General features: G+C 37.3%; 2 protein-coding genes across 8 annotated transcripts in view; one reads left to right on the top strand and one right to left on the bottom strand.

The window, feature by feature from the left end:
• The window catches only part of lepr (leptin receptor), an 847,758-nt gene that overhangs the window by 740,609 nt on the left and 88,327 nt on the right, over positions 1–18,822 (top strand). The window lies entirely within an intron of this gene.
• wwc3 (WWC family member 3) overlaps positions 1–18,822 on the bottom strand; it is a 109,248-nt gene that overhangs the window by 53,573 nt on the left and 36,853 nt on the right. For all 7 annotated transcript variants that reach the window (XM_087255811.1, XM_087255810.1, XM_087255812.1 and 4 more), the window contains 4 exon segments: positions 10,892–11,001; positions 5,717–5,920; positions 3,241–3,317; positions 1,352–1,431 (listed from right to left, as the gene is read on the bottom strand). In XM_087255811.1, coding sequence (XP_087111937.1) covers positions 1,352–1,431; positions 3,241–3,317; positions 5,717–5,920; positions 10,892–11,001 — 471 coding nt within the window.

The raw sequence follows: 18,822 nt of genomic DNA, 5'->3' as shown, positions 1-18,822 counted from the left end.
TAGATTTATTTGTCCTGTTTAAGAGGCAAGAATTTGATGAGATCCCATTGCGTTTGCTGATCCCAGAGGGTTCATAACAATGAAGCTGCAGAAACTGTCGTAAAAACAAATCTGGGCCAAGCCCCTCCCCTGGATAATAATCAGTCTATAGCGCTTAATGATAGGCTACTTTACTCGAACGCAATGCTTCCTTTGCTAGCCATTTTGACCATTACATTTTTTCTCATTCAAAACTATACAAGTGACACTTTATGTGTATTCTTTTGTTGCAATTACCCCACTTCAAGAGGGATTTGAACTGGTACTTTTGGCATATGAGATTTGTACATTAACAAGGCCATAGCCTCTAACATCAGTCATTAGTGCAACCCTTGAAGACTGGGAAGTGAGGTTTACTAACTGGCCTGTGCTATATTCTCCTCTCCCTAACTCCCATCCGGGTCACGACACCAATTTAATGCCTCCAATAGTACTAGCTCTCCTCGGAACAAGAATCAATCTTTAAGTTATGGGAGATGGGCATGAAAATAAAGATTTTACATGCACAGCCTCTAGTGTGCCTCCTAAGGCAAGGGCATTGACAATTATTCACACAGCTATTTTAGTACACTCACCCCTTGAAATACCTCTCCTATTCAAAGAACTGCACCAATATAACAGGCACTTTTGGTATTAGAGGTTAGTGCACTAACAATGATGTTAAAAACCCCAGTTTTTATCACAAGTCACTTGGGAAAGGTGGATTAGTGGCACACTGTGTCTGTAACACTTACCCACTAAAACCTTACCCCATCTGGGTCACGGCACCAATATTACTGGTTCTAGTAAAGCGGAGGCCAACTACTGAAGTGCTGTGCAGGTAAACCTCTCTCTTCGGACCTCTAAAAGGTCTAGTGACAGACGCTAGAGGCCATTTAGCCTCCTTGGTGGAGCAACCGACTCCCATGCGGAAAGTCACCGGTTCAATCCCAGCTGAGATTGGGGGGTTAGTGTAGCAGAGGCAAGCTAGTGAAGTGCTGTGCAGGTCGCCAGTTCGCTCCCAGCTCAGAGCAGGTTGGGTCGTGTAAGACCAGAGAAGTTACACTAGCTGCTTCGGATTCTCTCCGAGAGAGATTTAAATGGGCACTTCCTGCATCGGAAGTGAATGTGCTAACAAGAACTTCTAGCATCAATAGCACCTCTTGAGCTCTCAGTGGAACAAACCATAAAAACTATTTTGTTAGGAGTACATCAGGGACTTAATATTGATGTTTTCCACAAATGCCATTAATAAAATCTTCCAATTGCTAAACTCCCCATTCTTGGTGTCTGTACAAGCATGTGAGGAAGGATTTAATTCGGTTTAACTCACTCCTGTAAGGTCTCCACTCCCATTTCCTTGTATTGCAGCTCCTGTCTCATCTGAGCCAGCTCCTGTTTGAGTCTGGAGAGCTGTGGACACAAGAACCGCTTGGTCAGTACACATCAAAACACACAGAGGGATTCCCTCAGCGCCACCATAGCAAAAACAGTTGAGTCATCAGCAGAGACATGTCTAATGATTCCAGACCCACCCAACATACACAGGAACTTAAAACGGCCTTGAACACATACACACAGCCCTCCCAAAACCACAACGGAGGAATGTAGGGTCAGTCATTATACAGTAAAAAAAAAAAAATGCTATGTTGGTAACAGGCCACACTACACCAAATATAAAATAATATATAATCAATTTGGTAAAAAATAATTTTAACACTTTTTCTTTAATATAAGGTGGCAAATACAGCTATATAATTTAGTTTTTTTGTTGCAAAGTGCACTTTTTATGCAACTATTTTAGTGAGCATTTGCATATAGTGATATTTTAAAATGCCTTTTATTATAAAGTATTTGGAATTATTTTATTTTATTATAAGCTTGTTCCTGTTTGCTGCATTTTCAAGCAAGATCTGGCAACACAAAATAAAAATGGCTCGCACCTCTTTACTGGGGACTATCATGAATAAAAAAATTAAACAAATGAAAAAAAAATCTACATGTCTGATCACCCAAGTGAATAAAATTTACATTTTAAGGAAATGATTGATAAATTCTGGATACCTATAATTTTTCTTAAAGGTGCTGTATGTAAGTTTTTCATTCTTCCAAAGCATAAAAATATCATGATATGTTTGCAGATATTTAGGAAATATGCTAAGTTGAACATCTGAAAAACAATGTCAGATTTTCTGCTTTGAAAATATGCATTACGTGCCGTAACGTCTGTCACTGTATTCATTTATTCAGGAGTTTTTCCTGTTGTTAAGCTGCAATAAATAGAAGCTGTTTCAAAAACACATATGCCAGTTGTTGGTTGTAACAAAAACTCCTTTTAATGAGGAAAATATTAAAATATATATATTAAACCAGCCTTAAATCAGCTTTAAGGCTCGACAGTCAGCTCGACAGTGCAGTTGGTGTCGTCAATCTGGCAACTTGTGCTTGCATGTGTTTGAACCAAGTGTGCAATACCTAATTCAAGCACTGGGTGTCAAACTTACACACTGCACCTTTTAATGTTAGGTTAAAAAGACAGATCACCAAAAAATTATAACTATGTCATTATTAACATGTTTCAAAACAGTTTTTTGATCACAAACGTGATAATTTAAAGAAAACCTGTAACCATTGACTTCCATAATATTTATTTTTCCTACTATGGAAGTCAATAATAGCAAGTTACTAAGATTTTCAAAAGATCTTCCTTTATTTTTCATTTGAAAAATAAGCAATAAAAATAAACTTGCACAGTTCTTTATCAGATAATGAGTTTCGACCACTGTCAAACTCCACAAAGAACAAAACAAAACCAAACAAATATTTTAAAGTAGTCTATATGGCAGATGACTAATTTTTTGTTCTCTGTACAGGAAAGATTTATATAAAAAAATATTTAAAAAAAAACATTTAAAGGCTGTGTAGATATTCTCATTTTGTTACCTAATGGAAAATACTGAATTCCCAGTTCAGTGAGACTTTCTTTCATCGTCCACAGGCCAACTTTCAGTCACAATGACTCTTGCTGTAATACAGCATTAATCCAGAGAGGCCCCGCTAGCTATGTGCCAGAGAACTCAAATCAACGCCTCTTCTTGCTAAAGGTAACCATCTCCCCTCAACACACATACACAAACACAAAATCAACATAGCACAAGAGGGGCCCCGTCACCCCCTCACGCCTGACGTATGAAGCATTGTTCTCAGAGGATAATGACTTACCCGTTCACGCCTACAGGCAATTTCCGCTTTGATTTGGTCAGGGTCATATTTTGCATTTGAAGAGGAACCAGAGTGAGCTATGAGAAAGAAAGATTGGTCAGAAAGTCACAAATCAACACATGCTAATATGTAGTCGGTTTACACCTTGTATTACGCATATAAAAGATAGGACACAAAAGGACACAAGATCCAAAAATAATCAGAAACGTTGAGAAATCAATACACATGCAAATTAAGTGTTATGATTATACAATGCTATGTCGTCATGTGACTTTTATTATACCTAGAGTACTGTGTAGATTCTGCTATATTATTCTTTTTTAATGCAAAAGTTACATATTTAAGTAAAATACGAAAGTTATCTTATAAGATTGTTAACATTTAATGGGCACCTATGATGAAAATTATATTTTGAAGCTGTTTTGACAGAACTGTGTGTAGGTACAGTGTGTCCACTGTCATATTAGGGTGAAATAAAGACAATAAGTCTCTTCTTTTTAATTTCCTGGCTTTAAATAGGATCCAAGCCCCTCCCATTAAGGCGGACTGCAACGTGACATAGGAGTGTGGTTTCCCTGCTCACCGAATTGATTGACAGCCAAGTATTAACATGTCTCCGCAGTAACTCGTATAATCATATCAACAAGACAGGGCGTGTGCAAAGCAACTGGTATTAAAAGATCTGTTCAGCTTGCTGTGATTATCAATCATCATCAAATGTAATCAAGAATGTGTTTTACAAGTTTAAAACTTTTTTAAAACTCTGTCACTGTGCTGTTTATCTGACACAGCTGAGTGAATGCTTGCTTAAGCTAAGCATTCTAAAGTATAGCTGTATTTAACAAGCAAGGATTCTGACAGAGGAACGTGAAGCACACGCTTTACAAAAGGGGGGGGAAACACGTCAAACTTAATGAAACATTTGAGGGACGCAGCTTAAGGGCAGAGAGATGTCTTTGATAGCTTACGAATTCATCTGGCACTTTCATTCACATGGACACCAATACTCAGCTTTGATGATTAAGATAATACTGATCAAGAGTCGATCATGTAAACAGCGATTTTTGATTATCTTAAATGACCACGCGAGTCCCGAAATGCGGAAGTTTTTCTTTCCGTTCGCTATGCGGTATCAAATTCCATTAAAGCATCCTGAATGAAAATATGCTGAACCCAAAATTGCATAAAACTCTGGAGGAAACGTAGGATAGCCTGAAAATGCGACATTAATTGTATGGAAGGCCAAGGACCATGAGGGAGGGGATGGGTGTAGTGGATGAATGTGAGGACCGGGGGGTTGGCTCACTATTCAGCTGCCTAAGGCAGCCGCCTAGGTTGCCTCTATAGACGTGCCGGCCCTGAACACACGTCGGCCACAACAGGAAATAAAAAGAACTGCAACTGCGTTTTTTGTGTTATTTTTTTTATGCATTAAATATTTCAAATTAATCACGTGCGTTAACGGACTAATTTTGACATCCCTAATATATATATATATATATATATATATATATATATATATATATATATATATATATATATATATATATATATTTAATTGTGATTGTGTGTCTGTGCGTGAGTGCATGTGTTTCATTTAAATTTACTTTAATAGATTTTTAGAAGCTTAAATTAATCGACTTAGACGATTATTTGATCCAATTTTTAAAGATGGCAAAAAATATACATATAGGCGTTAGAAGTTAAATATTGTGTTTCTCTTAGAATTATATATACATACATATATACATACATACATATATACATACATACATATATACATACAAACACATATATATATATATATATATATATATATATATATATATATATATATACACACACACACACACACACACACACACACACACACACACACACACACACACACACACACACACACACACACACACACACATATATATATATATATATATATATATATATATATATATATATATTTATATATATAAATATATATATATATATATATATATACATATACAGACATATTGTTTTAATAATATTTTGTTTTAACGTTTTAAATAAATCAATACATTCATAAGAAATGATACTAATGGTTTCACCAATCATGCATTTCACATTCTGTGATATAAACCTTCATTAATTAAATCAAAATCATGTATACTTCATTGAAAGCGATGGGTATGAATAAAAGCAAAGAGCCGTTTTAGTGAGAAACAGGAAGTAAGAGCAGAGCTGATGAATGGTGGCAGGAAAGGGAGGGGAAGGTGAAGGGAAAAGGAGGGGTGATGTGGACAAGAGGAAGGGAGGAGGCCATGGAAGTATGAGCGAGGAAAGTTCTCAATTTCAGCCAATGAGTGACACTTAAGACAGGAGTAAGAATGACTTCATTGAAACCTCACACGATAATGACTAATACACTGGCACAATTTTGGATGGCTGAATCAGCACTATGTGAGGCAATTGAAGTGAGATGTGATGCGTTTCTCACAGCTGGTGATGGAGCGGTTGTCATCCTGAGTGAGCTGGTTGAAGAGCTGCATCTCTTGCTGTGCCAGCTCCAGTCTTTGCTGTTTGATCTGATACATCTCTTTCTTGGCATTGAGAGCCTCCTGTGCCACCACTAGGTACTCTTTTAACATGCGCTCCTGCTCCTGGCGCCATTGTGTACGAGGGTTCTCTATTTGAGTTGTCTCTGGTGGAGGGAAACATAAAAACACACTGTGGTAACACAGGTATGAGAGCTTTAAAAACATTAATTTGTCATTCATATGTATTTTAAGATAGCACCTCAGAGAAGCAGGCTGACATACAAAATATTAGCAATTTAAAGTCAAATGACAAAACAATAGATGGGAAATAACAATCACTACATTTGGAAGAACCCAAGAAATTTGATTAAATTCGGATACAGTTTCAAGTCAAAATGTAAACATCAATTGGAAAGAATTGTCCAGATCCGTCAATCAGATGGAAAGATTGGGTTTAAGCCTTTTCTAATTTAATCAAGAGAACATGTATATACTCCTTCGAAATAAAAACTGAAACTGGGAAGTTTTGCACATATGCAGTGAAGTAAATATAACAATGATGAATAACAGTGTTAGAAAGGACACTGAAAGGATTTTTGGTTGTTTTCAGTAGTAAAAGAAGGGAATTAAGTGTCAATTTTATGAATATTTGTGCTGCCCAGCTGAAAAATGTACCACTTTAAGTAAAAGCGCACACATGAGCTCATCATTCAATCACAGTGCAGCAGAGGCGGAAAAAACACCATTCAGACTAAGGCCCAATCCCAATTCTACCCCTTAGCCCTTCCCCTTACCCCTAACCCTCGTTTTGATCGTTCATATCAAGGGGTAGGGGTCTCCCAATTCTCTTTAGCTTGAAGGCGTAGGGCTAAGGGCACAACGGCAGAATCACTGCACCCGGAAGCAGATCCACAAATTAGTATTTTTTTTTTGTCATTATTACAAATTTTTACAATAAACAAGCACATGTTTTAATATATTCATAACACATTCATGTTTTACCGTCATGCTTAAAAAAAAAAAAGAAAAAAAACGCTAAATTTCACAATCTATAATCCATAATCATAACTCCTAGCAGTCCCACAACATTATTTACAGCGTCTGCTCTAATGTTAATGTTGGTTTTGATGCGTTTACATTGATTAACATGGCCACTGTGTAAATGCACAGTACAGTTATGATCTTATTACCACAGGATATCATTTTGATAAGATAATATATTGCTTCAGTGATTTCATGAAGATAAATGCCAAAAAATAAAGCAGCTGGAATAACCACAGCAGTCGCAATCATCTGATCTCATATGAAGCAAGAGATCGCGACGACATATGAAGACGTGTGCAGGTGCTGTAGTGCTGTCCCAATTCTTAGGAGTAAATTTTGAAGCCCTTCCCCATTCACCCTCGGTTGTAAGGGCCAAGGGGAAGGGGTAGGGGTACAAAAAATAGAATTGGGATTGGGCCTAACTGTCAAAACCTCATGCTCAGCAAATGGAAAATGGAAAATACCTTTATATTTCTCTCCATAGTGCCAACACTTTTAGATGGACACAAACAAAAATAAAAGTTTCTCATAAAGGCTGGACACATTTCATTAAATTTTTTTAAATATTTGCAAACAATATGGATTATTGTGTTGAGCGAGGCGTACTTTGAAAATGGTACTGTGCCGTTAACGCTACTTTGTTTATGGTTTGTATGCGTGCGGCACAATTTAAAGGTGCAGTATGTAAGTTTGACACCCAGTGGTTGAACTAGGTATTGAATTCCAGGATCAAAACACATGCAAGTGCAGGTTGCCAGATTGAGGACAAACAGGAGTGAGTGACTATCGATCCCTAAAGGCTAATTTAAGGCTGATTTAAACCGTGTTCTAAATAAAAGCAACAGCAGGAACATTTTCATATTAAAATGAGTTTTTTTCCTTACCAGTACCTGGAATTAATATTTTAGAAACCGTTTCTATTTTTTTGCAGCTAAAAAACAGAAATCTTGATGACAACTTAGGTAAACCTCATGTGCTTTATTCAATGTTAAATGCTAACAATGTGAGTTTGAATGCCATTTTACATGACCATACTACTGAAAGCAGCAGCAGCAAATTGAAAGAGCAACTCAACACATATCAGTGATTCAGCATGTACATTTAATAATGTTAAAAAAGAGGTTTAATATGTATTAATTAGATCATAAATCTTACTATTTCTTGAGTGAGTGCCTCTTCTGTTCTTCTGAATGGCTGCATTAAAACTTCTGTATTGTTTCTACTATCTGGTGTAAACAGCCAAATTGCTTTTGATTGCACGTCACTTAGTGTGTTGTTAGGACACAGTGTTATAATGTAACCTACTAACCTAGTGTTTACATTCGTAATAATTATATTATTGGCTATTATTTGCTTATTAATAACCAATTAATTAATGAAATATGCGGGTTTTCCCCAAAGTAACCAAGGGTGCTGAAATATAATTGGCTAAACTAGCATTGCCTGAGTTAAATGACCAAAACAAACACAGAAGTTCCAGCACGGAAAACACATTTTCAATGCAGTATATCTGACTTCAGCATTGTTTTTCAGATAAACAAACTGTTCACTTAGCATGTTTTGTAAATATCTGCAAATATAATAAGGTATTTTTATGCTTTATAGGAGTCAAAAACTTACATACAGCACCTTTATGTTTTATTATGGAATTAAAATGCAGATATACACCTGCGGGTATGGAATGATGCATCTTCTCATGCAGGTGCAGACCGTGCTTTCTTGTTTCAATCAGCTGTTGTTAATTAGGTGTTCCTGCACAGCTTTTAGGTTCGAGATCTACAGCCGGTGCAAGGCACGTACACATAGTCAAGATTTTGTAGACGATAGATGTTTGATGTTGGCTTAGTGAGTCCTGAGCTTTACAATAGGACCTCTCACTTTTGTGCATTTTTAGAAAAACCTTGATATTTTCAGCAGCTTAAAAATGCCTAATATCCTTTTAAAACGTTTCTTTCAAATGCGGTTTAACAGGCAGAAGAACAAAGTCCATCATCTGCCCAAACAGGTAATAAGGCTGATTTTTAAAACAGAGTTGCAGGAGGACTGGTCAATAGTTGCCCTTATCTTGAAGCTCAAACTTTTTATTTGCATAATATGCAAACTTAATAATCTGAAATAAATTGTGTGTTACTGAACACACACATTTACTTTTTTAGTAATTTAAATTCCATTATAACACTGATCAATCTGAATGATTTCTATCTGACTGAAAGGAAAAAAAGTGTCCATGTAAATGTAGCAAAAGACAGAAAGATTGATGGGCAGTGAGACAGAACAACTGAACAAGAGACAAAGAATGTCAATAGCTTAAAAAATAGAACAACAAATCAAATACAACAACAGGCAGACCAAAAGACCAACAGAAACACACTGGCTAGATAGATAGAATGATTGTGATGGAACAAAAAAAGCCGGAAAGTAGATTGACAGAACAACAGAAAGACAAAGCTAATAGAAAGATAGATATCTGTACTTACTCTGATAGTATGAGCGACAAAAATTAGAAAGCAATGGAAAAACATTAGTATGTAAGAGTGAATGTTACAACGAACAAAAAAACAGCAGAATAAATGACAGATCGTTAGAAAGTTTGAACTATCAAGAAAGAAAGGTAAAACAAACAAAAGCTAAATGTTTTTTTCCTCTCTCTCAATCTATCAGAGTGACAGAACAATAGAACTATACACTCACCAGCCACTTTATCAGGTACACCTGTCCAGCAAATCGTTAACGCAAATTTCTAATCAGCCAATCACATGGACGCAACTCAATTCATTCAGGAATGTAGAAATGGTCAAGACGATCTGCTGCAGTTCAAACCGAGCATCAGAATGGGAACGAAAGGTGATTTAGGTGACTTAGAACATGGCATGGTTGTTGGTGCCAAACGGGCAGGTCTGAGTATTTCAGACATTGCAGATCTACTGGGATTTTCTGGGATTCTGGGATATCTCTAGGGTTTACAGTGAATAGTCTGCAAAAAGAAAAAAATTCCAGTGAGCAGCAGTTTTGTGTGTGCAAATGCCTTGTTGATGCCAGAGGTCAAAGGAGAATGGCCAGACTTGTTCGAGCTGATATAAAGGCAACAGTAACTCAAATGACCACTCAATACAGCCAAGGTATGCAGAAGAGCATCTCTGTGCACACAACACGTCAAACTTTGGCACAAGGCAGATGGGCTACAGCAGCAGAAGACCACATCAGGTGCCACTCCTGTAAGCTAAGAACAGGAAACTGAGGCTACAAACAGGCTCACCAAAATTTGACAATAGAAGATTGGAAAAATGTTGCCTGGTCTGATGAGTCTCAATTTCTGCTGCCACATTCGGATGCTCGGCTCAGAATTTGGCATCAAAAACATGAAAGCATGGATCCATGGATCCCATTAGGACAAATTGAGCATTGCGTTAACACCACAGCCTACTTAAGTATTGTTGCGAATCATGTCCATCCCTTTATGACCACAGTTTACCCATCTTCTAATGGCTACTTCCAGCAGGATAACGCGCCATGTCATAAAGTACGAATTATCTCAGACTGGTTTCTTGAACATGACAATGAGTTCACTGTACTTAAATGGCCTCCACAGTCACCAGATCTCAATACAATGGAGCAACTTTGGGATGAGGTGGAACGGGAAATTCGCATCATAATTGTGCAGCCGACAAATCCGCAGCAAGTGCATGATGCTATCATGTCAATATGGACCAAAATCTCTGAGGAAAATTTTAAGAACCTTGTTGAATATATGCCACGAAGGATTCTGAAGGCAAAAGGGGGTCCAAACCAGAACTAGCAAGGTGTACTAAAGTGGTAAGTGTATAAGAGCACATTATAGCAATCAGAATGATCCCCAGAATAGAACTAACAACAAAACACATTGTGAAACATTACAACAAATCATAGAATGTTACAACGGAGACTAGAAAATTGATATTTTTGGTGATTATCTGCATATTATCTAATAAATCAGATGAAATCATGAAAGCAATTTGACTGATTGCCAGCCCTAGTTTAACAGAACTGAACAGATGGACCAGCCATTGTGCAAAATATGACATGTACAAACAAATCTAAAGAAGTGAACTTACTATTGATGTGGTCGATGTAGTAGACGCCCACCTGCTGGTCATACACCACCTCCCAGCCCAGAGGAAGCTCATCCCCCACACAGTCGGCAAAGGTCAGGGGCTTGGTAATCCTGCAGGAACAGACAGGAGAACACCAGGATGAACATCATTGTCAAAAACACCCTAAAACTGCATGGTACATAGAAAAATTCTGAACAACTAGTCCTTTTTTAGATCATCTAAAATGACAATTTACTCACCACTTACTTCATCTCAAGTAGTTACAAACCTTTTTTTTTTGTCAGTGACAATTTACAATAAGGTTTCATTTGGTAATCTATGCACTTACATGAACTAAGAATCATATAGATCATTTAATGTTCACTCATGTTGATGTAAACATTTACCTATGTATTATAAATATCCAAAACTGTTCTTTGTTAAACATTAGCATTAAATATACTGTAATAGTCTATTGCTAATTGATTGCTCGTATTAGTAAAAACATTAACTAACATTAAATAATGGAAAATTAGAGTAAAATCTTAACTTTGTTTTCCTGTTGAACACCAAATAAGATATTTTAAAGAATGTTAAGAACTGCAATCCAATCAAATCTATAGTAGGAAAATGCAAATGCAAATGAATGCAAATAAATGGCTAATAGCATTCCTCAACATATCTTCTTTTGTGTTCATTGTAGAGAAACCCAGGCAGGTTTGAAAGAATTGAAGAGTGAGTAAATGATGACAGAATTTTTGTGAAATAAAAAGACAACAATAATCTTATTACAACAGAATTGGCACATGATAATAGCAAAACGCTATGCTACTTTAGCATTTTTCATAGCATTGAGTGATTTTGTGCAGTTTTGGGTGTCTAAATGCATGTATACAAACATAACTACTTTGTACAAAGACTTGCATTTTGCCGAACAAAGCCGTGTGGACATTTGAAGAATCTGGAGCATTCCTTGAGATCTCTAATGAATGTGTGTTCAGTCAGTCAACAGCTACTGATCTCCTCACCCCAGGTCAAAAATGTGTGTAATATAGGCACTGCAGGAAGAAATGGCCCATAAACACATTCCACACAGCAGAAAGCAGGCCTGCCCTGCAGCCCACAACACACAACCAGGACACTGGATACTCTGCACAAATCACTTTGCACATTTTTAATGAACCACATCAATGTAAAGCTGTGAAAAACCAATCATGTTCTTGAAATATTTCTAATAACACACTGTATGTATCCCTTCACATATTTCAATGTTGAAAGTATCATTTTACTGACTGATTAAATATATTATCAGACAGTGTAACGGCCACTATGGTATTTGTGAAGCAGTTGACTGCTGCCCATTGTGTGTGCTGTGTCTCAGTAGCAGCCAGGTGAAGAGACAAACTGACAATCTGACAATCTTCTAATAATCTAGTAACAAATGTGTTTTTATTATCATTATCTTTTTATTTATTTATTTATTTTTGTCAGTTTTTTACCTTTATTATGATACGACAGAAGAGATTTCAGACAGGAAAGCATTGGGAGCAGAGAGAGCGGAAGGATCGGCAAGGACCTCGAGCCGATAATCGAACTTGGGTCATCGTGCATACGTCGGTGCTGTATGTTGGCGCACAGTACCATTAGGCTTTTGGCGTCGACCAAATGTTGTATTTTTAACAATGGAAGTCCCGAATTCTATAACTACTAGAATTACCATATCTGTCATTCTGGCCATTCTCATGTAAAACATATTGTCACATCATATTTACAATCAAAGCTTCTATTGAGGTTGGTAAAAAAGCCTAAAATGGATAGTTATGCTACTAGACTACCAGCGAATGTCCATGTCTCACTTTCATTTTCACTTTCATCAGGGCACTAATTATAATATTTTAAAAGACACATCTGAAGAAAAGTTATGTTTTTGCCAACAGAAAGATAGCAGGAAGTTGCTAGGCAACAGAGGCAAGCATATTTAATGATACAGGGAAAAGTAGGAGACACTGAAATGCATGCAATCATTTTGACCACTGTGGTTATTAAACGTAGAAATACTCATAGGTCTTGTACTTTGTAATTTTAATAAATTAGTGGTGTTATGAAGAAAAGTTGATCATGAACTCTGATCTCAGAAGTTCTATGATTAAGACATTGTTTTAAGATTAAAAATGGTGCCAGAACTGTCACAAAACTGCTGTGTTCTCTTCCAGTCAGGTGTGCTCTTTCCAGCTGTTTTCAGACATAAGAACACATCCCATATAAACAAGTCCAATAATGACCAGGTAAACTCTAAAATTAGCAGAATTTTTCATTGTCAATATTTGATAATACTTTATAATAGGAAATAAAGATCCTTTAAGTGACTTTGGGCATGGAGTGGTGGTTGGTGTTAGACAAGCTGGTCTGCAATTCCAGAAACTACTTGAATTTTCACACACTACCATTTAAAACACCACCAGGCAGTTCATCCGAATCCTATCTAAATGAATGGGGGAATCCTGAAATCTTGTACACTACTCTCTGAACATCAAATTAAATTACATATTTCAAATCAACAACACACAATCTGAAGTGACCTGACTTGATGCCTCTAAAGCAGTATTTACATTTAAAACTTGTTTTCAGTTTGACTCAGCTACTGTGTGTGCGCAAAGATTGGCATGACATCAACTTATTTTACAGCTGTTTTAATGGTAACCAGAGGTTGCAGATACAAACATTGAAAGAACAGAGACAAACCCAGATCAAAGACCGCAGGATGGCACTGGAAGGACACAATGTGTGATGTGAATGAATGAGATGTCATTTCTCTTTATATAAATCAACAGAGGACACAGTCTTCAAATGATAGGGCATGCCATAATGAACAAGAAAATCTATACAGACTCCTCCCCCCAAAGAACCGGACGACTATAAAGAGTGATGACTGGCTATTCTGACTGGAAGGAGGGACTTCCTTTTGTTTTTGTAGACAAACTAACCATTGCACTTTTCCCCATTCACAATAATGGGAGTGAATTGTCTTTGTGTACATTATTTACAAAGCCAGAGTATTGTCTAAAAATGAGGAAATATTCAGTGAGAGACATTTCTGAGGCCAAAACATGCATTGTTAAAGAAAAATGGACAGACATATTGGAGCTGATGGAAAGCCAACAGTAACTTGCTACAACCAAGGTCTGCAAAATTGCATCTCTGATTCACAAACAACACATCAAGCCTTGAAGCAGATGTACTAGACTAGCAGAAAAAAGTAACTAAGATAACAACACCAAGATAAGAACTGCTAACTGAGGCTAGAATTAAAAAAAAAAAAAGAACAATGCAAAACTGGAAAAGTGCAGACTGTTCTTTAGGTCCCTTAGTACAGCGGTTACCAATAGCAATAGCAATAGCAATACCATTTTTTGGCCGCAAGGGCTGATGTCCCTAGCTGCTTGCACTCCTAGCACTGACACTTTTTCCTGTTATTTATTTGTTTGACCATAGCCTCAGTCTTTTTATGCATTATTTTACAGCAGCTCTATTCTTTTTATTTGTTTTCTCGCAGCCCCTAGAGCAAAATGCAGCCTCCAGGTTAATGATGATGTAATTATCATTCGACCCCATGCAGTGGCACCTTGTTCATCAGCAAAATCATTTAAGAAATAAGTGAGAGATGAAAAATTTATAGTGAAAAGTGTAAAGGTGCTGATGAAAAGGCCAGAAAAAAAAAGCTACGTACAACATCACATAAAGATGATGAAATGGCCAGTAAGTTAACGTTAAGCTAGTTAGGAGCAGTGCAAAACAACAATGTCTGCAAACCCCCGTTTTATGTTCTGAACGTTTATTTGTTCTGTATCTCTTCTGCAGCAGCAGCAGCCTCTTGTCCAGTTTGCTGCTAACAGTGAAGAGCCAGGCCCCATAACGTTACCAAGCACCAGACCAGTCATGAGCCCAACACACTAGAATGGGCAGGTAGGATTGTAATTGAGTGAATATAAGAATTCGAATCAATAATATTAATGAATTTTACACCTGCTCAATGAAAATCAGATGATTCACTACATTAATAAATCTGACATAACTTGATCAGGAATCTAAAAAGCGAAGAAAAAGATTAAGCCATCAATACAAAGTAATACTGTTGTTAAGAGTCTGAATAACAGAGCAATACTTGTTTTATTCTTTATTCAAAACACACCATTGTAACAGTTCTATTGTAGTTCAGTGGTCAGCATGTTGCAATACGATGCCAAATCTCACCCGAGTATTTTTTTATGTATTTTATTTGTCATTTTTGTTGTTAAGACATATAATAATAATAATAATAATAATAATAATTCGTTACATTTATATTGCGCTTTTCTGGGCACTCAAAGCGCTTTACACAATGGGGGGGGGAATCTCCTCATCCACCACCAGTGTGCAGCATCCACCTGGATGACGCGACGGCAGCCATTTTGCGCCAGACCGCACACCACACACCAGCTGATTGGTGGAGAGGAGACAGAGTGATGATATGCCAATCATGATATGGGGAGGGTTAGGAGGCCATGATGGACAGAGGCCAGTGGGCAGATTTGGCCAGGATGCCGGGGTTAAACCCCTACTCTTTTTCGAAGGACATCCTGGGATTTTTAACGACCACAGAGAGTCGGGACCTCGGTTTTAACGTCTCATCCGAAAGACGGCGCTCACTGAGCAGTATAGAGTCCCCGTCACTATACTGGGGCATTAGGACCCACACAGACCGCAGGTTGGGCGCCCCCTGCTGGCCTCACTAACACCACTTCCAGCAGCAACCTAGCTTTCCTAAGTGGTCTCCCATCCAGGTACTGACCGGGCGCAGCCCTGCTTAGCTTCAGTGGGCGACCATGTGAGAGTTGCAGAGAGCTAGCTGCTGAGCTATAATACTGTTTGTGTTACTTTTATAGGTGTACATGCTTTATTTTTATTTTTTGTGTGACCTTCATTACAAAGGACTGGATATCTATAAAGAATTTTGCACAGAATGTATATTCAGATATTGCAGGAAAGGACATTGTGATGTTTTAAAGAATAGTGTTGGAGATTTAGCTACCCTTTAATGTTCTCATATTTACAAAAAACATTTGAACTTCTAAAGCAGCCGTTTCCTTGGAAAAGACGTGATAGTGTCATTAGAAACTGAATTGGTAATGACGTTATTTTAATTTAGTCAGTCGTGAACTAAGGTGGGATGATCTAAGGTTTGAAACTCCAGGGCTGAAAAAGCAATCCCACTCCAGCCCTGGGGCCTCATGTATCAACGCTGCGTACGCACAAAAACTTTGCGTACGCCAGGTTTCACGCTCAGAATCGCTAACGTTTGGATTTACTAACAATGAACTGAACGTGGGAATGTGCGCAGCTTCACGGCAGCTTTCTGGCAGGCGTACGCACATTTTTTGTGCGTGTCTGTTTTATTTCCATTGGCGACTCCTAGAGGCAGTTGTGTTAAATTCCTCTCTACAAAGTGTCTGAGCCTTGCAATGGCAGCTGTATGAGGCGGGTTCAGCAGGTATATAAGGTTTCCATACCATACATTTGACCAGCTAAACATTAAAGCAAAATTTGCAGCAGTCGCCTGTTTTCCCAATGTAATCTGAGCAATCTACTGCACGCACATTGCTATAAAGACACTATCTGAAGATGAATTTGCATGCGTGAATCAGAAACATTTCCATTCAATAAATGTGCAAATAAAATATGATGCTTATTGATATGAACTTATTGATGATTCCTACTTGTCTTTCTCGTGATAAATAGTTGGCAAAATCTGATATGTCGCGGGGGAAAAAACAAGAAAGAGTTCATCAGACGCTGGATTCGAGCCGAGCTCATGCTCGAACGTATCAATTCATGATCACAAGCGTCTTACGAGCGCGCCACTGAGACTGTTAAGCGTCCTGCAACATTTTACAGATATAAATCACACTATTTCTTTTTTTTTTATGCACTCAGTGCGATGTTCAGACCCAACTGTGTTGACCGCATCAGCTAAACTCTCCCACTCTATTTTTTTCTTTTGTTGTTAATTCCGGAGAACAAACTTGCAAATAACACTGCTTTTCCCCGGTCTACCTCCGAAAGCAGCACCTCCAATTCACATTCTGTTCAAAGTTTCTCTTTTTGCTTGCTTTTGCCATTGCTTTTTCGTTGGGTTTTGCCATTAGCATAGTCATTAGCATATTCATACGGGGGAGGAGGCAGGGAGGGGTTTTGTGCTCGTGCATGTTGCGCTCAGTTTCACGTTCATTCGGATGTACAAAAGAATATGCGTGAGATTCGGCGTACGCAGTGTTTCATACATCTGAAATTTTTTCTGCGTACGCACATTTACAGCTTTGTGCGTACGCAATGTTTTAGTAAGATTTCCACGCAAGTCTTCGTACATGAGGCCCCTGGTCTATAAAACAAATGCTAAGCCAATGGTTATAGCTTAGAATGTTTATCAAAAAATCTTCTTTTGTGTTTAATGGAAGAAATTCAAAATGTCAGAATTTTAATTTTTTTTTCCCTGACTAAACAGTACAAGCTATGTCTTTTGCAAACGCAAAAAAAGTTAACACTATTCTCGAATAAATGACTATTAATCACTTTAAATGTTGCTTTTTAAAAAGTTTGACAAGCCATGCATGTAATATTTTAAAGATATATTTAAGTTATTAGTTATTATGATATATTTTATTCTAGTTAAAAATGATCATAGCAATGATAACCGTGGAATTTTGTAGTGGGCACCTTTTTGTTAGTGCAGTAACATGATCAGGTTGAAGTTAGTCTTTAACTATATTACATTAAACCTACTAAAACATGACTAAACACTTCATGGTGGATTTGAACTCTTTAGGCTTGTTTAAAACCTTTGCATGAGTTTTCAATCAAACAACTTTACTGCTTTTTTTCCCTCCACCCCTCACATTTCCTTCACATGTTGGTGGCATGTTGTGGAAGAGCTTTAAAGTATGCACAGGAGGACTCCAGGTTCAAATCCCTGTCACTGTGCCCTTGAGCTAAACACTTAACCCCCGTTTGCCCTGAGGTGCGCAGTAGGACTGTCTGTCTGCTTTGACCCTTGTCTTCGTCTGTGTCAGATAACAGCAGGGTTATGAAAAGAATTCCCGCAAAGCTTTGGAACCTGCAAACGCTTAGCAAAATAACCCCTAATTCCAAAATTACTCAAAAAAATCTACAAATTAATAGTTTAGACGTCAGTTGGATTTTAGTCAGAAACGTGGTTTGCTTATGAGTTTTCATTCAAGTGTTCTGACATCACTCCTCAAAAAAGCCTTACTGATAGACTCAGTTACCTAAAATCAAGACACTTTATCAAATAACTGTCCTTCACTTTCAACACAGTTTGACAATTTTTAGAATTGTGAGTACATTCTAGAATTTTTACATTCATTTTCCTATTTACGACATATATGTCATTCCAGGTTAAGGAAAATAAATAGAAAAATGATTTGTTATTTGTAAACAGCAAATGTTTCATTTACAGTCAACTGAATCAATTATTAATGTAAAATGCTTAAATGTGATAGAAAACATTTAATTGTTGTGTAACATTTAGTTAAACTTTTTAAACTACTAATAAAGCTGATAGGAACAGTGTTGACACTTTCCACCATTTTGTGCTTTAGGATGCTAACAAAGCAGACAACATGGCATATCTAATGCAGATTTTTATGCATTTTCTTTATTTTAAAAAAGTTTATGAGAATGTCACAACAGAGTAACAGCCTGAGCTCATAAGGAATTGTAAATATTTTACGTTTTGTCAGTTTAGTGGCTATCACTACTCATTAGACTTCAGTCTAATTGTCCAATTTTTCAAACCCCACCCCTAAACCCATTAGGGGATAAGAAAATGTAGGAGATTGAACAATTTCATCTGAATTAGCTAAATCGACAAGTTCTGAATTGCCATGAGATAGCGTTGG

This window comes from Danio rerio, chromosome 6, assembly GCF_052040795.2.
Source record: "Danio rerio strain M-AB ecotype USA chromosome 6, GRCz13ab, whole genome shotgun sequence".
In the NCBI taxonomy this organism is placed as follows: Eukaryota; Metazoa; Chordata; class Actinopteri; order Cypriniformes; family Danionidae; genus Danio; species Danio rerio.
Note: the sequence above shows the minus strand (reverse complement) of the source record. Positions and strands in the feature narration are given on the sequence as shown.